At 44.0% G+C, this 26925-nt stretch overlaps 1 protein-coding gene across 5 annotated transcripts in view; it reads right to left on the bottom strand.

Annotated features, from left to right (window-relative positions):
* Nucleotides 1-26925, bottom strand: part of ikbkg (inhibitor of nuclear factor kappa B kinase regulatory subunit gamma) — a 131286-nt gene that overhangs the window by 6363 nt on the left and 97998 nt on the right. For all 5 annotated transcript variants that reach the window (XR_014379957.1, XR_014379958.1, XM_082959778.1 and 2 more), the window contains 3 exons: nucleotides 1170-1322; nucleotides 792-864; nucleotides 155-289 (listed from right to left, as the gene is read on the bottom strand). Coding sequence is in view for 3 of the 5 variants with exons in the window: in XM_082959778.1 (XP_082815904.1) it covers nucleotides 155-289; nucleotides 792-864; nucleotides 1170-1322 (361 nt within the window). In the remaining 2 variants the exon portion in view is untranslated. The remainder of the gene's footprint in view (nucleotides 1-154; nucleotides 290-791; nucleotides 865-1169; nucleotides 1323-26925) is intronic.

Here is a 26925-nt window from a genome sequence, read left to right as displayed (position 1 = left end):
TTAAGAAGGTCACAGAATACAGAGAACGGAGGCTGTAATGCCAGGGTAGTGGGTAGAGAACGGAGGTTGACTTTGGATAAAAGCACCTTCTCCAAACAGCTAGACTGACAGCTGAAACAGAGTACCTGGGGTGAGAACAGGTGTGAGGGTGTACCTGGGCGGTGAGAACAGGGACGGTTTCTAGAGATCCTCTGTGTTGCTCCACCTCTTCCTTCAGCTTGTCAATCAGGTCCTGTTTCAGAGCCAACGCTCTCTCTGCTTCCTCCAGACGAACAACCATGTCTCCTCCCTACACACACACCACACACACCTCAGTCTTTAGTTTGGAGTCATAGTCCTTAAACAGACAGGTGTAGGCAGGTATACACACACACACACCTTCTGCCACACACACACCTTCTGCCACACACACACCTTCTGCCACACACACACCTTCTGCCACACACCTCAGTCTTGAGTTTGGAGTTGTAGTCCTTAAAGAGACAGGTGTAGGCAGGTATATATACACACACACACACACACACACACACACACACACACACACACACACACACACACACACACACACACACACACACACACACACACACACACACACACACACCCTCAGTCTTTAGTTTGCAGTCGTAGTCCTTAAAGAGACAGGTGTAGGCAGGTATACACACACACACACACACACACACACACACACACACACACACACACACACACACACACACACACACACACACACACACACACACACACACACACACACACACACACCACACACACACACCACACACACACACCTCAGTCTTTAGTTTGCAGTCGTAGTCCTTAAAGAGACAGGTGTAGGCGTGCTGCAGCTGGGCTAGCTTCCTCCTGGAACACAGAGAGGTATTATCACAATATGGATTACAACCAGGTGGTCAGTCTCTAGGCTGGGTGTTTGTGTGTGTGTGTGTGTGTGTGTGTACCTCTCTTCAGTAATAACCAGCCGGTCAGTCTTCAGGGCGGTCTCTAGGTTGTGTGTGTGTGTGTGTGTGTGTCTGTGTGTGTGTACCTCTCTTCAGTGATAACCAGGCGGTCAGTCTTCAGGGCGGTCTCTAGGTTGTGTGTGTGTGTGTGTGTGTGTGTGTGTGTGTGTGTGTGTGTGTGTGTGTGTGTGTGTGTGTGTGTGTGTGTACCTCTCTTCAGTGATAACCAGGCGGTCAGTCTTCAGGGCGGTCTCTAGGTTGTGTGTCTGCAGAAGTAGTTTGTCTACGGTCACAGAGTGCTGCTTCCTCTGTTGTTCCATCTCTCTCTCTGATGCTGCCAACGCCTCCCGAGTACTGCTCAGCCTGCACACACACACACACGCACACACACACACACACACACACACACACACACAGAGACACACACACACACACACACACACACAGAGAGACCGAGACAGTGAGTGTAGTGAGTGCCTGTTGAGGAAATCCCTGACTGACTGAAAAAGTGTTATGTTTTGCCTCCACAAAATTACAACCCCAGTATAGTCATCACAACAAGTAGTCTCCACCACTACCTCATTACAACCCCACTACAGTCAACACAACAAGGAGAGTCTCCACCACTACAGTCATCACAACAAGGAGAGTCTCCACCACTACCTCATTACAACCCCAGTAGAGTCAGCACAACAAGGAGAGTCTACACCACTACCTCATTACCACCCCAGAACAGTCATCACAACAAGGAGAGTCTCCACCAATACCTCATTACAACCCCACTACAGTCATCACAACAAGGAGAGTCTCCACCACTACCTCATTACAACCCCAGTACAGTCATCACAACAAGGAGAGTCTCCACCACTACCTCATTACAACCCCACTACAGTCATCACAACAAGGAGAGTCTCCACCACTACCTCAATACCACCCCAGTACAGTCATCACAAGGAGAGTCTCCACCACTACCTCATTACCACCCCAGTACAGTCATCACAACAAGGAGTCTCCACCACTACCCCATTACAACCCCAGTACAGTCATCACAACAAGGAGAGTCTACACCACAACCTCATTACCACCCCAGAAGTCATCACAACAAGGAGAGTCTCCACCAGACTAGGTATCCCCCCTTTCCCTTTCTGTTGTACAACTGACTAGGTATCCCCCCTTTCTGTTGTATAACTGACTAGGTATCCCCCCTTTCCCTTTCTGTTGTATAACTGACTAGACATCCCCCCTTTCCCTTTCTGTTGTATAACTGACTAGACATCCCCCCTTTCCCTTTCTGTTGTATAACTGACTAGGTATCCCCCCTTTCTGTTGTATAACTGACTAGGTATTGTAATAAAGATAATCTAACGTTTTACCTAATGATATATAAGGAGGGCATTTGCACAACATGTTTCACAACAGCACACAACAAAATTCCAGAGACATATTGAGCGACCAACTGATACCAATCACGACCACACCCAGAGACAGATGGCTGACTTAAGCCCTAGCCACACGAACTGACCACTGGTGTAAAGAACAACATTCCATGAATATCGCAAGCACCCAGACACGAATTACCAGAAATACACACACACACACACACACACTTAGGTGTGTTGGACTCCGAGGACAAAGGACACTGCCAAGGGCCAATGGGAAGTCGACACCACCTGGAGAGTGGACCGTCCCTCCACTCATCGACCAGTCAGGAGAGCGGACCTACTAGACTCAACGTCAACACACTGTTATTTCATTGTATAAATTGGATGTATACTATGTTTCGGGGCTCTCTTCTGCTAGTTCCCTATGAGCTAAACGAAGGAGTCCGTGCACGCTTTGCCAAATATCTTTGTCTCATAATAAACTGCCTTACTATAAACTGAATCACCCGGTCCAGCGTCTTGACTTGTCTCCTTCTCAAATAACTAATCATCAACAGAATCCCCCTTTCCCTTTCTGTTGTATAACTGACTAGGTATCCCCGCTTTCTGTTGTATAACTGAATAGGTATCCCCCCATTCTGTTGTATAACTGACTAGGTATTCCCCTTTCTGTTGTATAACTGACTAGACATCCCCCCTTTCCCTTTCTGTTGTATAACTGACTAGACATCCCCCCTTTCCCTTTCTGTTGTATAACTGACTAGGTATCCCCCCTTTCTGTTGTATAACTGACTAGGTATTGTAATAAAGATAATCTAACGTTTTACCTAATGATATATAAGGAGGGCATTTGCACAACATGTTTCACAACAGCACACAACAAAATTCCAGAGACATATTGAGCGACCAACTGATACCAATCACGACCACACCCAGAGACAGATGGCTGACTTAAGCCCTAGCCACACGAACTGACCACTGGTGTAAAGAACAACATTCCATGAATATCGCAAGCACCCAGACACGAATTACCAGAAATACACACACACACACACACACACTTAGGTGTGTTGGACTCCGAGGACAAAGGACACTGCCAAGGGCCAATGGGAAGTCGACACCACCTGGAGAGTGGACCGTCCCTCCACTCATCGACCAGTCAGGAGAGCGGACCTACTAGACTCAACGTCAACACACTGTTATTTCATTGTATAAATTGGATGTATACTATGTTTCGGGGCTCTCTTCTGCTAGTTCCCTATGAGCTAAACGAAGGAGTCCGTGCACGCTTTGCCAAATATCTTTGTCTCATAATAAACTGCCTTACTATAAACTGAATCACCCGGTCCAGCGTCTTGACTTGTCTCCTTCTCAAATAACTAATCATCAACAGAATCCCCCTTTCCCTTTCTGTTGTATAACTGACTAGGTATCCCCGCTTTCTGTTGTATAACTGAATAGGTATCCCCCCATTCTGTTGTATAACTGACTAGGTATTCCCCTTTCTGTTGTATAACTGACTAGGCATCCCCCCTTTCCCTTTGTTGTATGACTGACTAGGTATCCCCCCTTTCCCTTTCTGTTGTATAATTGACTAGGTATCCCCCTTTCTGTTGTATAACTGACTAGGTATCCCCACTTTCTGTTGTATAACTGACTAGGTATTCCCCTTTTTGTTGTATAACTGACTAGGCATCCCCCCTTTCCCTTTGTTGTATAACTGACTAGGTATCCCCCCTTTCCCTTTCTGTTGTATAACTGACTAGGTATCCCCCTTTCCCTTTCTGTTGTATAACTGACTAGGTATCCCCCCTTTCTGTTGTATAAATGACTAGGTATCCCCCCCTTTCTGTTGTATAACTGACTAGGTATCCCCCCCTTTCTGTTGTATAACTGACTAGGTATTCCCCTTTCTGTTGTATAACTGACTAGGCATCCCCCCTTTCCCTTTGCTGTATAACTGACTAGGTATCCCCCCTTTCCCTTTCTGTTGTATAATTGACTAGGTATCCCCCCTTTCTGTTGTATAACTGACTAGGTATCCCCCTTTACCTTTCTGTTGTATAACTGACTAGGTATCCCCCCTTTCTGTTGTATAACTGACTAGGTATCCCCCTTTCCCTTTCTGTTGTATAACTGACTAGGTATCCCCCCTTTCTGTTGTATAACTGACTAGGTATCCCCCCTTTCTGTTGTATAACTGACTAGGTATCCCCCCTTTCTGTTGTATAACTGACTAGGTATCCCCCCTTTCCCTTTCTGTTGTATAACTGACTAGACATCCCCCCTTTCCCTTTCTGTTGTATAACTGACTAGGTATCCCCCCTTTCTGTTGTATAACTGACTAGGTATCCCCCCTTTCTGTTGTATAACTGACTAGGTATTCAACTTTCTGTTGTATAACTGACTAGGCATCCCCCCTTTCCCTTTGTTGTATAATTGACTAGGTATCCCCCCTTTCTGTTGTATAACTGACTAGGTACCCCCCCTTTCTGTTGTATAACTGACTAGGTATCCCCCCTTTCTGTTGTATAACTGACTAGGTATCCCCCCTTTCTGTTGTATAACTGACTAGGTATCCCCCCTTTCTGTTGTATAACTGACTAGGTATCCCCCTTTCCCTTTCTGTTGTATAACTGACTAGACATCCCCCCTTTCCCTTTCTGTTGTATAACTGACTAGGTATCCCCCCTTTCTGTTGTATAACTGACTAGGTATCCCCCCTTTCTGTTGTATAACTGACTAGGTATTCACCTTTCTGTTGTATAACTGACTAGGCATCCCCCCTTTCCCTTTGTTGTATAATTGACTAGGTATCCCCCCTTTCTGTTGTATAACTGACTAGGTACCCCCCCTTTCTGTTGTATAACTGACTAGGTATCCCCCCTTTCTGTTGTATAACTGACTAGGTATCCCCCCTTTCTGTTGTATAACTGACTAGGTATCCCCCCTTTCTGTTGTATAACTGACTAGGTATCCCCCTTTCCCTTTCTGTTGTATAACTGACTAGGTACCCCCCCTTTCTGTTGTATAATTGACTAGGTAACCCCCCTTTCTGTTGTATAATTGACTAGGTATCCCCCTTTCTGTTGTATAACTGACTAGGTATCCCCCCTTTCCCTTTCTGTTGTACAACTGACTAGGTATACCCCTTTCTGTTGTATAACTGACTAGGTATCCCCCCTTTCCCTTTCTGTTGTATAACTGACTAGGTATCCCCCTTTCCCTTTCTGTTGTATAACTGACTAGGTATCCCCCCTTTCTGTTGTATAACTGACTAGGTATCCCCCCCTTTCTGTTGTATAACTGACTAGGTATCCCCCCCTTTCTGTTGTATAACTGACTAGGTATTCCCCTTTCTGTTGTATAACTGACTAGGCATCCCCCCTTTCCCTTTGCTGTATAACTGACTAGGTATCCCCCCTTTCCCTTTCTGTTGTATAATTGACTAGGTATCCCCCTTTCTGTTGTATAACTGACTAGGTATCCCCCCTTTCTGTTGTATAACTGACTAGGTATCCCCCTTTACCTTTCTGTTGTATAACTGACTAGGTATCCCCCCTTTCTGTTGTATAACTGACTAGGTATCCCCCCATTCTGTTGTATAACTGACTAGGTATCCCCGCTTTCTGTTGTATAACTGACTAGGTATCCCCCCTTTCACTTTCTGTTGTATAACTGACTAGACATCCCCCCTTTCCCTTTCTGTTGTATAACTGACTAGACATCCCCCCTTTCCCTTTCTGTTGTATAACTGACTAGGTATCCCCCCTTTCTGTTGTATAACTGACTAGGTATCCCCCCTTTCTGTTGTATAACTGACTAGGTATTCACCTTTCTGTTGTATAACTGACTAGGCATCCCCCCTTTCCCTTTGTTGTATAACTGACTAGGCATCCCCCCTTTCCCTTTCTGTTGTATAATTGACTAGGTATCCCCCCTTTCTGTTGTATAACTGACTAGGTATCCCCCCTTTCTGTTGTATAACTGACTAGGTATCCCCCCTTTCTGTTGTATAACTGACTAGGTATCCCCCCTTTCTGTTGTATAACTGACTAGGTATCCCCCTTTCCCTTTGTTGTATAACTGACTAGGTATCCCCCTTTCTGTTGTATAACTGACTAGGTATCCCCCTTTCCCTTTCTGTTGTATAACTGACTAGGTACCCCCCCCCTTTCTGTTGTATAACCGCCTAGGTATCCCCCCTGTCCCTTTCTTATGTATAATTGACTAGGTATCCCCTTTCTGTTGTATAAGTGACTAGGTAACCCCCGTTCCCTTTCTGTTGTACAACTGACTAGCTATACCCCTTTCTGTTGTATAACTGACTAGGTATCCCCCCTTTCCCTTTCTGTTGTACAACTGACTAGGTATCCCCCGTTTCACTTTCTGTTGTATAACTGACTAGAAATCCCCCCTTTCCCTTTCTGTTGTATAACTGACTAGACATCCCCCCTTTCCCTTTCTGTTGTATAACTGACTAGACATCCCCCCTTTCCCTTTCTGTTGTATAACTGACTAGACATCCCCCCTTTCCCTTTCTGTTGTATAACTGACTAGGTATCCCCCCTTTCTGTTGTATAACTGACTAGGTATCCCCCCTTTCTGTTGTATAATTGACTAGGTATCCCCCCTTTCTGTTGTATAATTGACTAGGTATCCCCCCTTTCTGTTGTATAACTGACTAGGTATCCCCCCTTTCTGTTGTATAACTGACTAGGTATCCCCCTTTCCCTTTCTGTTGTATAACTGACTAGGTACCCCCCCTTTCTGTTGTATAATTGACTAGGTACCCCCCCTTTCTGTTGTATAATTGACTAGGTATCCCCCTTTCTGTTGTATAACTGACTAGGTATCCCCCCTTTCCCTTTCTGTTGTACAACTGACTAGGTATACCCCTTTCTGTTGTATAACTGACTAGGTATCCCCCCTTTCCCTTTCTGTTGTATAACTGACTAGGTATCCCCCTTTCCCTTTCTGTTGTATAACTGACTAGGTATCCCCCCTTTCTGTTGTATAACTGACTAGGTATCCCCCCCTTTCTGTTGTATAACTGACTAGGTATCCCCCCCTTTCTGTTGTATAACTGACTAGGTATTCCCCTTTCTGTTGTATAACTGACTAGGCATCCCCCCTTTCCCTTTGCTGTATAACTGACTAGGTATCCCCCCTTTCCCTTTCTGTTGTATAATTGACTAGGTATCCCCCTTTCTGTTGTATAACTGACTAGGTATCCCCCCTTTCTGTTGTATAACTGACTAGGTATCCCCCTTTACCTTTCTGTTGTATAACTGACTAGGTATCCCCCCTTTCTGTTGTATAACTGACTAGGTATCCCCCCTTTCTGTTGTATAACTGACTAGGTATCCCCCCTTTCTGTTGTATAACTGACTAGGTATCCCCCCTTTCACTTTCTGTTGTATAACTGACTAGACATCCCCCCTTTCCCTTTCTGTTGTATAACTGACTAGACATCCCCCCTTTCCCTTTCTGTTGTATAACTGACTAGGTATCCCCCCTTTCTGTTGTATAACTGACTAGGTATTCACCTTTCTGTTGTATAACTGACTAGGCATCCCCCCTTTCCCTTTGTTGTATAACTGACTAGGCATCCCCCCTTTCCCTTTCTGTTGTATAATTGACTAGGTATCCCCCCTTTCTGTTGTATAACTGACTAGGTATCCCCCCTTTGTTGTATAACTGACTAGGTATCCCCCCTTTCTGTTGTATAACTGACTAGGTATCCCCCCTTTCACTTTCTGTTGTATAACTGACTAGACATCCCCCCTTTCCCTTTCTGTTGTATAACTGACTAGACATCCCCCCTTTCCCTTTCTGTTGTATAACTGACTAGGTATCCCCCCTTTCTGTTGTATAACTGACTAGGTATTCACCTTTCTGTTGTATAACTGACTAGGCATCCCCCCTTTCCCTTTGTTGTATAACTGACTAGGCATCCCCCCTTTCCCTTTCTGTTGTATAATTGACTAGGTATCCCCCCTTTCTGTTGTATAACTGACTAGGTATCCCCCCTTTGTTGTATAACTGACTAGGTATCCCCCCTTTCTGTTGTATAACTGACTAGGTATCCCCCCTTTCTGTTGTATAACTGACTAGGTATCCCCCTTTCCCTTTGTTGTATAACTGACTAGGTATCCCCCTTTCTGTTGTATAACTGACTAGGTATCCCCCTTTCCCTTTCTGTTGTATAACTGACTAGGTACCCCCCCCTTTCTGTTGTATAATTGACTAGGTATCCCCCTTTCTGTTGTATAACTGACTAGGTAACCCCCTTTCTGTTGTATAACTGACTAGGTATCCCCCTTTCTGTTGTACAACTGACTAGGTATCCCCCTTTCTGTTGTATAACTGACTAGGTATCCCCCCTGTCCCTTTCTTATGTATAATTGACTAGGTATCCCCTTTCTGTTGTATAAGTGACTAGGTAACCCCCGTTCCCTTTCTGTTGTACAACTGACTAGGTATCCCCCCTTTCAATTTCTGTTGTATAACTGACTAGACATCCCCCCTTTCCCTTTCTGTTGTATAACTGACTAGACATCCCCCCTTTCCCTTTCTGTTGTATAACTGACTAGACATCCCCCCTTTCCCTTTCTGTTGTATAACTGACTAGGTATCCCCCCTTTCTGTTGTATAACTGACTAGGTATCCCCCTTTCTGTTGTATAATTGACTAGGTATCCCCCCTTTCTGTTGTATAACTGACTAGGTATCCCCCTTTCTGTTGTATAACTGGCTAGGTATCCCCCTTTCTGTTGTATAACTGACTAGGTATTCACCTTTCTGTTGTATAACTGACTAGGCGTCCCCCCTTTCCCTTTGTTGTATAACTGACTAGGTATCCCCCCTTTCCCTTTCTGTTGTATAACTGACTAGGTATCCCCCTTTCCCTTTCTGTTGTATAACTGACTAGGTATCCCCCCTTTCTGTTGTATAACTGACTAGGTATCCCCCCCTTTCTGTTGTATAACTGACTAGGTATCCCCCCTTTCTGTTGTATAACTGACTAGGTATCCCCCTTTCCCTTTCTGTTGTATAACTGACTAGGTACCCCCCCTTTCTGTTGTATAATTGACTAGGTATCCCCCTTTCTGTTGTATAACTGACTAGGTAACCCCCTTTCTGTTGTATAACTGACTAGGTATCCCCCTTTCTGTTGTAAAACTGACTAGGTATCCCCCTTTCTGTTGTATAACTGACTAGGTATCCCCCCTGTCCCTTTCTTATGTATAATTGACTAGGTATCCCCTTTCTGTTGTATAAGTGACTAGGTAACCCCCATTCCCTTTCTGTTGTATAACTGACTAGGTATCCCCCCTTTCCCTTTCTGTTGTATAATTGACTAGGTATCCCCCTTTCTGTTGTATAACTGACTAGGTATCCCCCCTTTCCCTTTCTGTTGTACAACTGACTAGGTATACCCCTTTCTGTTGTATAACTGACTAGGTATCCCCCCTTTCCCTTTCTGTTGTACAACTGACTAGGTATCCCCCCTTTCTGTTGTATAACTGACTAGGTATCCCCCCTTTCACTTTCTGTTGTATAACTGACTAGACATCCCCCCTTTCCCTTTCTGTTGTATAACTGACTAGACATCCCCCCTTTCCCTTTCTGTTGTATAACTGACTAGGTATCCCCCCTTTCTGTTGTATAACTGACTAGGTATCCCCCCTTTCTGTTGTATAACTGACTAGGTATCCCCCCTTTCTGTTGTATAACTGACTAGGTATCCCCTTTCCCTTTCTGTTGTACAACTGACTAGGTATCCCCCCTTTCTGTTGTATAACTGACTAGGTATCCCCCTTTCTGTTTTATAACTGACTAGGTATCCCCCCTTTCTTTTGTATAACTGACTAGGTATCCACCCTTTCCCTTTCTGTTGTATAACTGACTAGGTATCCCCCCTTTCCCTTTCTGTTGTATAACTGACTAGGTATCCCCCCTTTCCCTTTCTGTTGTATAACTGACTAGGTATCCCCCCTTTCTGTTGTATAACTGACTAGGTATCCCCCCTTTCTGTTGTATAACTGACTAGGTATCCCCCTTTACCTTTCTGTTGTATAACTGACTAGGTATCCCCCCTTTCTGTTGTATAACTGACTAGGTATCCCCCTTTCCCTTTCTGTTGTATAACTGACTAGGTATCCCCCCTTTCTGTTGTATAACTGACTAGGTATCCCCCCTTTCTGTTGTATAACTGACTAGGTATCCCCCCTTTCTGTTGTATAACTGACTAGGTATCCCCCCTTTCCCTTTCTGTTGTATAACTGACTAGGTATCCCCCCTTTCTGTTGTATAACTGACTAGGTATCCCCCCTTTCTGTTGTATAACTGACTAGGTATTCCCCTTTCTGTTGTATAACTGCCTAGGCATCCCCCCTTTCCCTTTCTGTTGTATAACTGACTAGGTATCCCCCCTTTCCCTTTCTGTTGTATAACTGACTAGGCATCCACCTTTCTGTTGTATAACTGACTAGGTATCCCCCCTTTCCCTTTCTGTTGTACAACTGACTAGGTATCCCCCGTTTCACTTTCTGTTGTATAACTGACTAGAAATCCCCCCTTTCCCTTTCTGTTGTATAACTGACTAGACATCCCCCCTTTCCCTTTCTGTTGTATAACTGACTAGACATCCCCCCTTTCCCTTTCTGTTGTATAACTGACTAGGTATCCCCCCTTTCTGTTGTATAACTGACTAGGTATCCCCCCTTTCTGTTGTATAATTGACTAGGTATCCCCCCTTTCTGTTGTATAACTGACTAGGTATCCCCCCTTTCTGTTGTATAACTGACTAGGTATCCCCCTTTCCCTTTCTGTTGTATAACTGACTAGGTACCCCCCCTTTCTGTTGTATAATTGACTAGGTACCCCCCCTTTCTGTTGTATAATTGACTAGGTATCCCCCTTTCTGTTGTATAACTGACTAGGTATCCCCCCTTTCCCTTTCTGTTGTACAACTGACTAGGTATACCCCTTTCTGTTGTATAACTGACTAGGTATCCCCCCTTTCCCTTTCTGTTGTATAACTGACTAGGTATCCCCCTTTCCCTTTCTGTTGTATAACTGACTAGGTATCCCCCCTTTCTGTTGTATAACTGACTAGGTATCCCCCCCTTTCTGTTGTATAACTGACTAGGTATCCCCCCCTTTCTGTTGTATAACTGACTAGGTATTCCCCTTTCTGTTGTATAACTGACTAGGCATCCCCCCTTTCCCTTTGCTGTATAACTGACTAGGTATCCCCCCTTTCCCTTTCTGTTGTATAATTGACTAGGTATCCCCCTTTCTGTTGTATAACTGACTAGGTATCCCCCCTTTCTGTTGTATAACTGACTAGGTATCCCCCTTTACCTTTCTGTTGTATAACTGACTAGGTATCCCCCCTTTCTGTTGTATAACTGACTAGGTATCCCCCCTTTCTGTTGTATAACTGACTAGGTATCCCCCCTTTCTGTTGTATAACTGACTAGGTATCCCCCCTTTCACTTTCTGTTGTATAACTGACTAGACATCCCCCCTTTCCCTTTCTGTTGTATAACTGACTAGGTATCCCCCCTTTCTGTTGTATAACTGACTAGGTATTCACCTTTCTGTTGTATAACTGACTAGGCATCCCCCCTTTCCCTTTGTTGTATAACTGACTAGGCATCCCCCCTTTCCCTTTCTGTTGTATAATTGACTAGGTATCCCCCCTTTCTGTTGTATAACTGACTAGGTATCCCCCCTTTGTTGTATAACTGACTAGGTATCCCCCCTTTCTGTTGTATAACTGACTAGGTATCCCCCCTTTCACTTTCTGTTGTATAACTGACTAGACATCCCCCCTTTCCCTTTCTGTTGTATAACTGACTAGACATCCCCCCTTTCCCTTTCTGTTGTATAACTGACTAGGTATCCCCCCTTTCTGTTGTATAACTGACTAGGTATTCACCTTTCTGTTGTATAACTGACTAGGCATCCCCCCTTTCCCTTTGTTGTATAACTGACTAGGCATCCCCCCTTTCCCTTTCTGTTGTATAATTGACTAGGTATCCCCCCTTTCTGTTGTATAACTGACTAGGTATCCCCCCTTTGTTGTATAACTGACTAGGTATCCCCCCTTTCTGTTGTATAACTGACTAGGTATCCCCCCTTTCTGTTGTATAACTGACTAGGTATCCCCCTTTCCCTTTGTTGTATAACTGACTAGGTATCCCCCTTTCTGTTGTATAACTGACTAGGTATCCCCCTTTCCCTTTCTGTTGTATAACTGACTAGGTACCCCCCCCTTTCTGTTGTATAATTGACTAGGTATCCCCCTTTCTGTTGTATAACTGACTAGGTAACCCCCTTTCTGTTGTATAACTGACTAGGTATCCCCCTTTCTGTTGTACAACTGACTAGGTATCCCCCTTTCTGTTGTATAACTGACTAGGTATCCCCCCTGTCCCTTTCTTATGTATAATTGACTAGGTATCCCCTTTCTGTTGTATAAGTGACTAGGTAACCCCCGTTCCCTTTCTGTTGTACAACTGACTAGGTATCCCCCCTTTCAATTTCTGTTGTATAACTGACTAGACATCCCCCCTTTCCCTTTCTGTTGTATAACTGACTAGACATCCCCCCTTTCCCTTTCTGTTGTATAACTGACTAGACATCCCCCCTTTCCCTTTCTGTTGTATAACTGACTAGGTATCCCCCCTTTCTGTTGTATAACTGACTAGGTATCCCCCTTTCTGTTGTATAATTGACTAGGTATCCCCCCTTTCTGTTGTATAACTGACTAGGTATCCCCCTTTCTGTTGTATAACTGACTAGGTATCCCCCTTTCTGTTGTATAACTGACTAGGTATTCACCTTTCTGTTGTATAACTGACTAGGCGTCCCCCCTTTCCCTTTGTTGTATAACTGACTAGGTATCCCCCCTTTCCCTTTCTGTTGTATAACTGACTAGGTATCCCCCTTTCCCTTTCTGTTGTATAACTGACTAGGTATCCCCCCTTTCTGTTGTATAACTGACTAGGTATCCCCCCCTTTCTGTTGTATAACTGACTAGGTATCCCCCCTTTCTGTTGTATAACTGACTAGGTATCCCCCTTTCCCTTTCTGTTGTATAACTGACTAGGTACCCCCCCTTTCTGTTGTATAATTGACTAGGTATCCCCCTTTCTGTTGTATAACTGACTAGGTAACCCCCTTTCTGTTGTATAACTGACTAGGTATCCCCCTTTCTGTTGTACAACTGACTAGGTATCCCCCTTTCTGTTGTATAACTGACTAGGTATCCCCCCTGTCCCTTTCTTATGTATAATTGACTAGGTATCCCCTTTCTGTTGTATAAGTGACTAGGTAACCCCCATTCCCTTTCTGTTGTATAACTGACTAGGTATCCCCCCTTTCCCTTTCTGTTGTATAATTGACTAGGTATCCCCCTTTCTGTTGTATAACTGACTAGGTATCCCCCCTTTCCCTTTCTGTTGTACAACTGACTAGGTATACCCCTTTCTGTTGTATAACTGACTAGGTATCCCCCCTTTCCCTTTCTGTTGTACAACTGACTAGGTATCCCCCCTTTCTGTTGTATAACTGACTAGGTATCCCCCCTTTCACTTTCTGTTGTATAACTGACTAGACATCCCCCCTTTCCCTTTCTGTTGTATAACTGACTAGACATCCCCCCTTTCCCTTTCTGTTGTATAACTGACTAGGTATCCCCCCTTTCTGTTGTATAACTGACTAGGTATCCCCCCTTTCTGTTGTATAACTGACTAGGTATCCCCCCTTTCTGTTGTATAACTGACTAGGTATCCCCTTTCCCTTTCTGTTGTACAACTGACTAGGTATCCCCCCTTTCTGTTGTATAACTGACTAGGTATCCCCCTTTCTGTTTTATAACTGACTAGGTATCCCCCCTTTCTTTTGTATAACTGACTAGGTATCCACCCTTTCCCTTTCTGTTGTATAACTGACTAGGTATCCCCCCTTTCCCTTTCTGTTGTATAACTGACTAGGTATCCCCCCTTTCCCTTTCTGTTGTATAACTGACTAGGTATCCCCCCTTTCCCTTTCTGTTGTATAACTGACTAGGTATCCCCCCTTTCTGTTGTATAACTGACTAGGTATCCCCCTTTACCTTTCTGTTGTATAACTGACTAGGTATCCCCCCTTTCTGTTGTATAACTGACTAGGTATCCCCCTTTCCCTTTCTGTTGTATAACTGACTAGGTATCCCCCCTTTCTGTTGTATAATTGACTAGGTATCCCCCCTTTCTGTTGTATAACTGACTAGGTATCCCCCCTTTCTGTTGTATAACTGACTAGGTATCCCCCCTTTCTGTTGTATAACTGACTAGGTATCCCCCTTTCCCTTTCTGTTGTATAACTGACTAGGTACCCCCCCTTTCTGTTGTATAATTGACTAGGTACCCCCCCTTTCTGTTGTATAATTGACTAGGTATCCCCCTTTCTGTTGTATAACTGACTAGGTATCCCCCCTTTCCCTTTCTGTTGTACAACTGACTAGGTATACCCCTTTCTGTTGTATAACTGACTAGGTATCCCCCCTTTCCCTTTCTGTTGTATAACTGACTAGGTATCCCCCTTTCCCTTTCTGTTGTATAACTGACTAGGTATCCCCCCTTTCTGTTGTATAACTGACTAGGTATCCCCCCCTTTCTGTTGTATAACTGACTAGGTATCCCCCCCTTTCTGTTGTATAACTGACTAGGTATTCCCCTTTCTGTTGTATAACTGACTAGGCATCCCCCCTTTCCCTTTGCTGTATAACTGACTAGGTATCCCCCCTTTCCCTTTCTGTTGTATAATTGACTAGGTATCCCCCTTTCTGTTGTATAACTGACTAGGTATCCCCCCTTTCTGTTGTATAACTGACTAGGTATCCCCCTTTACCTTTCTGTTGTATAACTGACTAGGTATCCCCCCTTTCTGTTGTATAACTGACTAGGTATCCCCCCTTTCTGTTGTATAACTGACTAGGTATCCCCCCTTTCTGTTGTATAACTGACTAGGTATCCCCCCTTTCACTTTCTGTTGTATAACTGACTAGACATCCCCCCTTTCCCTTTCTGTTGTATAACTGACTAGACATCCCCCCTTTCCCTTTCTGTTGTATAACTGACTAGGTATCCCCCCTTTCTGTTGTATAACTGACTAGGTATTCACCTTTCTGTTGTATAACTGACTAGGCATCCCCCCTTTCCCTTTGTTGTATAACTGACTAGGCATCCCCCCTTTCCCTTTCTGTTGTATAATTGACTAGGTATCCCCCCTTTCTGTTGTATAACTGACTAGGTATCCCCCCTTTGTTGTATAACTGACTAGGTATCCCCCCTTTCTGTTGTATAACTGACTAGGTATCCCCCCTTTCACTTTCTGTTGTATAACTGACTAGACATCCCCCCTTTCCCTTTCTGTTGTATAACTGACTAGACATCCCCCCTTTCCCTTTCTGTTGTATAACTGACTAGGTATCCCCCCTTTCTGTTGTATAACTGACTAGGTATTCACCTTTCTGTTGTATAACTGACTAGGCATCCCCCCTTTCCCTTTGTTGTATAACTGACTAGGCATCCCCCCTTTCCCTTTCTGTTGTATAATTGACTAGGTATCCCCCCTTTCTGTTGTATAACTGACTAGGTATCCCCCCTTTGTTGTATAACTGACTAGGTATCCCCCCTTTCTGTTGTATAACTGACTAGGTATCCCCCCTTTCTGTTGTATAACTGACTAGGTATCCCCCTTTCCCTTTGTTGTATAACTGACTAGGTATCCCCCTTTCTGTTGTATAACTGACTAGGTATCCCCCTTTCCCTTTCTGTTGTATAACTGACTAGGTACCCCCCCCTTTCTGTTGTATAATTGACTAGGTATCCCCCTTTCTGTTGTATAACTGACTAGGTAACCCCCTTTCTGTTGTATAACTGACTAGGTATCCCCCTTTCTGTTGTACAACTGACTAGGTATCCCCCTTTCTGTTGTATAACTGACTAGGTATCCCCCCTGTCCCTTTCTTATGTATAATTGACTAGGTATCCCCTTTCTGTTGTATAAGTGACTAGGTAACCCCCGTTCCCTTTCTGTTGTACAACTGACTAGGTATCCCCCCTTTCAATTTCTGTTGTATAACTGACTAGACATCCCCCCTTTCCCTTTCTGTTGTATAACTGACTAGACATCCCCCCTTTCCCTTTCTGTTGTATAACTGACTAGACATCCCCCCTTTCCCTTTCTGTTGTATAACTGACTAGGTATCCCCCCTTTCTGTTGTATAACTGACTAGGTATCCCCCTTTCTGTTGTATAATTGACTAGGTATCCCCCCTTTCTGTTGTATAACTGACTAGGTATCCCCCTTTCTGTTGTATAACTGACTAGGTATCCCCCTTTCTGTTGTATAACTGACTAGGTATTCACCTTTCTGTTGTATAACTGACTAGGCGTCCCCCCTTTCCCTTTGTTGTATAACTGACTAGGTATCCCCCCTTTCCCTTTCTGTTGTATAACTGACTAGGTATCCCCCTTTCCCTTTCTGTTGTATAACTGACTAGGTATCCCCCCTTTCTGTTGTATAACTGACTAGGTATCCCCCCCTTTCTGTTGTATAACTGACTAGGTATCCCCCCTTTCTGTTGTATAACTGACTAGGTATCCCCCTTTCCCTTTCTGTTGTATAACTGACTAGGTACCCCCCCTTTCTGTTGTATAATTGACTAGGTATCCCCCTTTCTGTTGTATAACTGACTAGGTAACCCCCTTTCTGTTGTATAACTGACTAGGTATCCCCCTTTCTGTTGTACAACTGACTAGGTATCCCCCTTTCTGTTGTATAACTGACTAGGTATCCCCCCTGTCCCTTTCTTATGTATAATTGACTAGGTATCCCCTTTCTGTTGTATAAGTGACTAGGTAACCCCCATTCCCTTTCTGTTGTATAACTGACTAGGTATCCCCCCTTTCCCTTTCTGTTGTATAATTGACTAGGTATCCCCCTTTCTGTTGTATAACTGACTAGGTATCCCCCCTTTCCCTTTCTGTTGTACAACTGACTAGGTATACCCCTTTCTGTTGTATAACTGACTAGGTATCCCCCCTTTCCCTTTCTGTTGTACAACTGACTAGGTATCCCCCCTTTCTGTTGTATAACTGACTAGGTATCCCCCCTTTCACTTTCTGTTGTATAACTGACTAGACATCCCCCCTTTCCCTTTCTGTTGTATAACTGACTAGACATCCCCCCTTTCCCTTTCTGTTGTATAACTGACTAGGTATCCCCCCTTTCTGTTGTATAACTGACTAGGTATCCCCCCTTTCTGTTGTATAACTGACTAGGTATCCCCCCTTTCTGTTGTATAACTGACTAGGTATCCCCTTTCCCTTTCTGTTGTACAACTGACTAGGTATCCCCCCTTTCTGTTGTATAACTGACTAGGTATCCCCCTTTCTGTTTTATAACTGACTAGGTATCCCCCCTTTCTTTTGTATAACTGACTAGGTATCCACCCTTTCCCTTTCTGTTGTATAACTGACTAGGTATCCCCCCTTTCCCTTTCTGTTGTATAACTGACTAGGTATCCCCCCTTTCCCTTTCTGTTGTATAACTGACTAGGTATCCCCCCTTTCTGTTGTATAACTGACTAGGTATCCCCCCTTTCTGTTGTATAACTGACTAGGTATCCCCCTTTACCTTTCTGTTGTATAACTGACTAGGTATCCCCCCTTTCTGTTGTATAACTGACTAGGTATCCCCCTTTCCCTTTCTGTTGTATAACTGACTAGGTATCCCCCCTTTCTGTTGTATAACTGACTAGGTATCCCCCCTTTCTGTTGTATAACTGACTAGGTATCCCCCCTTTCTGTTGTATAACTGACTAGGTATCCCCCCTTTCCCTTTCTGTTGTATAACTGACTAGGTATCCCCCCTTTCTGTTGTATAACTGACTAGGTATCCCCCCTTTCTGTTGTATAACTGACTAGGTATTCCCCTTTCTGTTGTATAACTGCCTAGGCATCCCCCCTTTCCCTTTCTGTTGTATAACTGACTAGGTATCCCCCCTTTCCCTTTCTGTTGTATAACTGACTAGGCATCCACCTTTCTGTTGTATAACTGACTAGGTATCCCCCCTTTCTGTTTTATAACTGACTAGGTATCCCCCTTTCCCTTTCTGTTGTATAACTGACTAGGTATCCCCCTTTCCCTTTCTGTTGTATAACTGACTAGGTACCCCCCTTTCTGTTGTATAACTGACTAGGTATCCCCTTTCCCTTTCTGTTGTATAACTGACTAGGTATCCCCTTTCCCTTTCTGTTGTACAACTGACTAGGTATCCCCCCTTTCTGTTGTATAACTGACTAGGTATCCCCCCTTTCCCTTTCTGTTGTATAACTGACTAGGTATCCCCCCTTTCTGTTGTATAACTGACTAGGTATCCCCCCTTTCTGTTGTATAACTGACTAGGTATTCCCCTTTCTGTTGTATAACTGCCTAGGCATCCCCCCTTTCCCTTTCTGTTGTATAACTGACTAGGTATCCCCCCTTTCCCTTTCTGTTGTATAACTGACTAGGCATCCCCCCTTTCTGTTTTATAACTGACTAGGTATCCCCCTTTCCCTTTCTGTTGTATAACTGACTAGGTATCCCCCTTTCCCTTTCTGTTGTATAACTGACTAGGTACCCCCCTTTCTGTTGTATAACTGACTAGGTATCCCCTTTCCCTTTCTGTTGTATAACTGACTAGGTATCCCCTTTCCCTTTCTGTTGTACAACTGACTAGGTATCCCCCCTTTCTGTTGTATAACTGACTAGGTATCCCCCTTTCTGTTTTATAACTGACTAGGTATCCCCCCTTTCTTTTGTATAACTGACTAGGTATCCCCCCTTTCCCTTTCTGTTGTATAACTGACTAGGTATCCCCCCTTTCCCTTTCTGTTGTATAACTGACTAGGTATCCCCCCTTTCTGTTGTATAACTGACTAGGTATCCCCCCTTTCTGTTGTATAACTGACTAGGTATCCCCCTTTCCCTTTGTTGTATAACTGACTAGGTATCCCCCCTTTCTGTTGTATAACTGACTAGGTATCCCCCTTTCCCTTTCTGTTGTATAACTGACTAGGTACCCCCCCTTTCTGTTGTATAATTGACTAGGTATCCCCCTTTCTGTTGTATAACTGACTAGGTAACCCCTTTTCTGTTGTATAACTGACTAGGTATTCCCCTTTCTGTTGTACAACTGACTAGGTAACCCCCGTTCCATTTCTGTTGTATAACTGACTAGGTATCCCCCCTTTCCCTTTCTGTTGTATAATTGACTAGGTATCCCCCTTTCTGTTGTATAACTGACTAGGTATCCCCCCTTTCCCTTTCTGTTGTACAACTGACTAGGTATACCCCTTTCTGTTGTATAACTGACTAGGTATCCCCCCTTTCCCTTTCTGTTGTACAACTGACTAGGTATCCCCCCTTTCACTTTCTGTTGTATAACTGACTAGACATCCCCCCTTTCCCTTTCTGTTGTATAACTGACTAGACATCCCCCCTTTCCCTTTCTGTTGTATAACTGACTAGACATCCCCCCTTTCCCTTTCTGTTGTATAACTGACTAGGTAACCCCACTTTCTGTTGTATAACTGACTAGGTATCCCACTTTCCCTTTCTGTTGTATAACTGACTAGGTACCCCCCCTTTCTGTTGTATAACTGACTAGGTATTCTCATTTCTGTTGTATAACTGACTAGGTATCCCCCTTTCCCTTTCTGTTGTACAACTGACTAGGTATCCCCCTTTCCCTTTCTGTTGTATAACTGACTAGGTATCCCCCCTTTCTGTTGTATAACTGACTAGGTATCCCCCCTTTCTGTTGTATAACTGACTAGGTATTCCCCCTGTCCCTGTCTGTTGTATAACTGACTAGGCATCCCCCCTTTCCCTTTCTGTTGTATAACTGACTAGGTATCCCCCCTTTCCCTTTCTGTTGTATAACTGACTAGGTAACCCCCCTTTCTGTTGTATAACTGACTAGGGATCCCCCCTTTCTGTTGTATAACTGACTAGGTATCCCCCCTTTCTGTTGTATAACTGACTAGGTATCCCACTTTCCCTTTCTGTTGTATAACTGACTAGGTACCCCCCCTTTCTGTTGTATAACTGACTAGGTATTCTCATTTCTGTTGTATAACTGACTAGGTATCCCCCTTTCCCTTTCTGTTGTACAACTGACTAGGTATCCCCCTTTCCCTTTCTGTTGTATAACTGACTAGGTATCCCCCCTTTCTGTTGTATAACTGACTAGGTATCCCCCCTTTCTGTTGTATAACTGACTAGGTATTCCCCCTGTCCCTGTCTGTTGTATAACTGACTAGGCATCCCCCCTTTCCCTTTCTGTTGTATAACTGACTAGGTATCCCCCCTTTCCCTTTCTGTTGTATAACTGACTAGGCATCCACCTTTCTGTTGTATAACTGACTAGGTATCCCCCCTTTCTGTTGTATAACTGACTTGGTATCCCCCCTTTCTGTTGTATAACTGACTAGGTATCCCCCCTTCCTGTTGTATAACTGACTAGGTATCCCCCCTTTCCCTTTCTGTTGTATAACTGACTAGGTATCCCCCCTTTCCGTTGTATAACTGACTAGGTATCCCCCCTTTCCGTTGTATAACTGACTAGGTATCCCCCCTTTCCCTTTGTTGTATAACTGACTAGGTATCCCCCCTTTCCCTTTCTGTTGTACAATTGACTAGGTATCACCCTTTCTGTTGTATAACTGACTAGGTATCCCCCCTTTCCCTTTCTGTTGTACAACTGACTAGGTATCCCCTTTTCTGTTGTATAACTGACTAGGTATCCCCATTTCCCTTTCTGTTGTATAACTGACTAGGCATCCCCCTTTCCCTTTGTTGTATAACGGACTAGGTATCCCCCTTTCCCTTTCTGTTGTATAACTGACTAGGTACCCCCTTTCCCTTTCTGTTGTATAACTGACTAGGTACCCCCTTTCCCTTTCTGTTGTACAACTGACTAGGTATCCCCCTTTCCCTTTCTGTTGTACAACTGACTAGGTATCCCCTTTCCCTTTCTGTTGTATAACTGACTAGGTATCTCCCCTTTCTGTTGTATAACTGACTAGGTATCTCCCTTTCTGTTGTATAACTGACTAGGTATTCCCCTTTCTGTTGTATAACTGCCTAGGCATCCCCCCTTTCCCTTTCTGTTGTATAACTGACTAGGTATCCCCCCTTTCCCTTTCTGTTGTATAACTGACTAGGCATCCACCTTTCTGTTGTATAACTGACTAGGTATCCCCCCTTTCTGTTTTATAACTGACTAGGTATCCCCCTTTCCCTTTCTGTTGTATAACTGACTAGGTACCCCCACTTTCTGTTGTATAACTGACTAGGTATCCCCTTTCCCTTTCTGTTGTATAACTGACTAGGTATCCCCTTTCCCTTTCTGTTGTATAACTGACTAGGTATCCCCTTTCCCTTTCTGTTGTACAACTGACTAGGTATCCCCCCTTTCTGTTGTATAACTGACTAGGTATCCCCCTTTCTGTTTTATAACTGACTAGGTATCCCCCCTTTCTTTTGTATAACTGACTAGGTATCCCCCCTTTCCCTTTCTGTTGTATAACTGACTAGGTATCCCCCCTTTCCCTTTCTGTTGTATAACTGACTAGGTATCCCCCCTTTCCCTTTCTGTTGTATAACTGACTAGGTATCCCCCCTTTCTGTTGTATAACTGACTAGGTATCCCCCTTTCCCTTTCTGTTGTATAACTGACTAGGTACCCCCCCTTTCTGTTGTATAATTGACTAGGTATCCCCCTTTCTGTTGTATAACTGACTAGGTAACCCCTTTTCTGTTGTATAACTGACTAGGTATCCCCCTTTCTGTTGTACAACTGACTAGGTATCCCCCTTTCTGTTGTATAACTGACTAGGTATCCCCCCTGTCCCTTTCTTATGTATAATTGACTAGGTATCCCCTTTCTGTTGTATAAGTGACTAGGTAACCCCCGTTCCCTTTCTGTTGTATGACTGACTAGGTATCCCCCCTTTCCCTTTCTGTTGTATAATTGACTAGGTATCCCCCTTTCTGTTGTATAACTGACTAGGTATCCCCCCTTTCCCTTTCTGTTGTACAACTGACTAGGTATCCCCCTTTCTGTTGTATAACTGACTAGGTATCCCCCCTTTCCCTTTCTGTTGTACAACTGACTAGGTATCCCCCTTTCTGTTGTATAACTGACTAGGTATCCCCCCTTTCACTTTCTGTTGTATAACTGACTAGACATCCCCCCTTTCCCTTTCTGTTGTATAACTGACTAGACATCCCCCCTTTCCCTTTCTGTTGTATAACTGACTAGGTATCCCCCCTTTCTGTTGTATAACTGACTAGGTATCCCCCCTTTCTGTTGTATAACTGACTAGGTATTCTCATTTCTGTTGTATAACTGACTAGGTATCCCCCTTTCCCTTTCTGTTGTACAACTGACTAGGTATCCCCCTTTCCCTTTCTGTTGTATAACTGACTAGGTATCCCCCCTTTCTGTTGTATAACTGACTAGGTATCCCCCCATTCTGTTGTATAACTGACTAGGTATCCCCCCTTTCTGTTGTATAACTGACTAGGTATTCCCCCTTTCCCTGTCTGTTGTATAACTGACTAGGCATCCCCCCTTCCCTTTCTGTTTTATAACTGACTAGGTATCCCCCCTTTCAATTTCTGTTGTATAACTGACTAGGCATCAACCTTTCTGTTGTATAACTGACTAGGTATCCCCCCTTTCTGTTGTATAACTGACTAGGTATCCCCCCTTTCTGTTGTATAACTGACTAGGTATCCCCCTTTCCCTTTGTTGTATAACTGACTAGGTATCCCCCCTTTCTGTTGTATAACTGACTAGGTATCCCCCTTTCCCTTTCTGTTGTATAACTGACTAGGTACCCCCCCTTTCTGTTGTATAATTGACTAGGTATCCCCCTTTCTGTTGTATAACTGACTAGGTAACCCCTTTTCTGTTGTATAACTGACTAGGTATACCCCTTTCTGTTGTACAACTGACTAGGTATCCCCCCTGTCCCTTTCTTATGTATAACTGACTAGGTATCCCCTTTCTGTTGTATAAGTGACTAGGTAACCCCCGTTCCCTTTCTGTTGTATAACTGACTAGGTATCCCCCTTTCTGTTGTATAACTGACTAGGTATCCCCCCTTTCCCTTTCTGTTGTACAACTGACTAGGTATACCCCTTTCTGTTGTATAACTGACTAGGTATCCCCCCTTTCTGTTGTATAACTGACTAGGTATCCCCCCTTTCACTTTCTGTTGTATAACTGACTAGACATCCCCCCTTTCCCTTTCTGTTGTATAACTGACTAGACATCCCCCCTTTCCCTTTCTGTTGTATAACTGACTAGGTATCCCCCCTTTCTGTTGTATAACTGACTAGGTATCCCCCCTTTCTGTTGTATAACTGACTAGGTATCCCCCCTTTCTGTTGTATAACTGACTAGGTATCCCACTTTCCCTTTCTGTTGTATAACTGACTAGGTACCCCCCCTTTCTGTTGTATAACTGACTAGGTATTCTCATTTCTGTTGTATAACTGACTAGGTATCCCCCTTTCCCTTTCTGTTGTACAACTGACTAGGTATCCCCCTTTCCCTTTCTGTTGTATAACTGACTAGGTATCCCCCCTTTCTGTTGTATAACTGACTAGGTATCCCCCCTTTCTGTTGTATAACTGACTAGGTATCCCCCTTTCTGTTGTATAACTGACTAGGTATTCCCCCTTTCCCTGTCTGTTGTATAACTGACTAGGCATCCCCCCTTTCCCTTTCTGTTGTATAACTGACTAGGTATCCCCCCTTTCACTTTCTGTTGTATAACTGACTAGGCATCCACCTTTCTGTTGTATAACTGACTAGGTATCCCCCCTTTCTGTTGTATAACTGACTTGGTATCCCCCCTTTCTGTTGTATAACTGACTAGGTAGCCCCCCTTCCTGTTGTATAACTGACTAGGTATCCCCCCTTTCCCTTTCTGTTGTATAACTGACTAGGTATCCCCCCTTTCCGTTGTATAACTGACTAGGTATCCCCCCTTTCCCTTTGTTGTATAACTGACTAGGTATCCCCCCTTTCCCTTTGTTGTATAACTGACTAGGTATCCCCCCTTTCCCTTTCTGTTGTACAATTGACTAGGTATCACCCTTTCTGTTGTATAACTGACTAGGTATCCCCCCTTTCCCTTTCTGTTGTACAACTGACTAGGTATCCCCCTTTCTGTTGTATAACTGACTAGGTATCCCCATTTCCCTTTCTGTTGTATAACTGACTAGGCATCCCCCTTTCCCTTTGTTGTATAACGGACTAGGTATCCCCCTTTCCCTTTCTGTTGTATAACGGACTAGGTATCCCCCTTTCCCTTTCTGTTGTACAACTGACTAGGTATCCCCCCTTTCTGTTGTATAACTTACTAGGTATCCCCCCTTTCTGTTGTATAACTGACTAGGTATTCCCCCTTTCCCTGTCTGTTGTATAACTGACTAGGTATCCCCCCTTTCCCTTTCTGTTGTATAACTGACTAGGCATCCACCTTTCTGTTGTATAACTGACTAGGTATCCCCCCTTTCTGTTGTATAACTGACTAGGTATCTCCCCTTTCTGTTGTATAACTGACTTGGTATCCCCCCTTTCTGTTGTATAACTGACTAGGTATCCCCCCTTTCCCTTTCTGTTGTATAACTGACTAGGTATCCCCCCTTTCCGTTGTATAACTGACTAGGTATCCCCCCTTTCCCTTTGTTGTATAACTGACTAGGTATCCCCCCTTTCCCTTTCTGTTGTACAATTGACTAGGTATCCCCCTTTCTGTTGTATAACTGACTAGGTATCCCCCCTTTCCCTTTCTGTTGTACAATTGACTAGGTATCCCCCTTTCTGTTGTATAACTGACTAGGTATCCCCCCTTTCCCTTTCTGTTGTACAACTGACTAGGTATCCCCCTTTCTGTTGTATAACTGACTAGGTATCCCCATTTCCCTTTCTGTTGTATAACTGACTAGGCATCCCCCTTTCCCTTTGTTGTATAACGGACTAGGTATCCCCCTTTCCCTTTCCGATGTATAACTGACTAGGTATCCCCCTTTCCCTTTCTGTTGTATAACTGACTAGGTATCCCCCCTTTCCCTTTCTGTTGTATAACTGACTAGGTATCCCCCCTTTCCCTTTGTTGTATAACTGACTAGGTATACCCCCTTTCCCTTTCTGTTGTATAATTGACTAGGTATCCCCCTTTCTGTTGTATAACTGACTAGGTATCCCCCTTTCCCTTTCTGTTGTACAACTGACTAGGTATCCCCCCTTTCTGTTGTATAACTGACTAGGTATTCCCCTTTCTGTTGTATAACTGACTAGGCATCCCCCTTTCCCTTTCTGTTGTATAACTGACTAGGTATCCCCCCTTTCCGTTGTATAATTGACTAGGTATCCCCCTTTCTGTTGTATAACTGACTAGGTATCCCCCTTTCCCTTTCTGTTGTACAACTGACTAGGTATCCCCCTTTCCCTTTCTGTTGTATAACTGACTAGGTATCCCCCCTTTCTGTTGTATAACTGACTAGGTATCCCCCCTTTCTGTTGTATAACTGACTAGGTATTCCCCTTTCTGTTGTATAACTGCCTAGGCATCCCCCCTTTCCCTTTCTGTTGTATAACTGACTAGGCATCCCCCCTTTCCCTTTCTGTTGTATAACTGACTAGGCATCCACCTTTCTGTTGTATAACTGACTAGGTATCCCCCTTTCCCTTTCTGTTGTACAACTGACTAGGTATCCCCCCTTTCTGTTGTATAACTGACTAGGTATCCCCCCTTTCTGTTGTATAACTGACTAGGTATCCCCCCTTTCTGTTGTATAACTGACTAGGTATTCCCCTTTCTGTTGTATAACTGCCTAGGCATCCCCCCTTTCCCTTTCTGTTGTATAACTGACTAGGCATCCCCCCTCTCCCTTTCTGTTGTATAACTGACTAGGCATCCACCTTTCTGTTGTATAACTGACTAGGTATCCCCCCTTTCTGTTTTATAACTGACTAGGTATCCCCCTTTCTCTTTCTGTTGTATAACTGACTAGGTATCCCCCTTTCCCTTTCTGTTGTACAACTGACTAGGTATCCCCCCTTTCTGTTGTATAACTGACTAGGTATCCCCTTTCTGTTTAATAACTGACTAGGTATCCCCCCTTTCTTTTGTATAACTGACTAGGTATCCCCCCTTTCCCTTTCTGTTGTATAACTGACTAGGTATCCCCCCTTTCCCTTTCTGTTGTATAACTGACTAGGTATCCCCCCTTTCCCTTTCTGTTGTATAACTGACTAGGTATCCCCCCTTTCCCTTTCTGTTGTATAACTGACTAGGTATCCCCCCTTTCCCTTTCTGTTGTATAACTGACTAGGTATCCCCCCTTTTCCTTTCTGTTGTATAACTGACTAGGTATCCCCCCTTTCCCTTTCTATTGTATAACTGACTAGATATCCCCCTTTCCCTTTCTGTTGTATAATTTACTAGGTAT

The sequence above is a fragment of the Salmo salar genome, chromosome 13 (assembly GCF_965601325.2).
Source record: "Salmo salar chromosome 13, fSalSal1, whole genome shotgun sequence".
NCBI classification, from domain to species: domain Eukaryota; kingdom Metazoa; phylum Chordata; class Actinopteri; order Salmoniformes; family Salmonidae; genus Salmo; species Salmo salar.
Note: the sequence above shows the minus strand (reverse complement) of the source record. Positions and strands in the feature narration are given on the sequence as shown.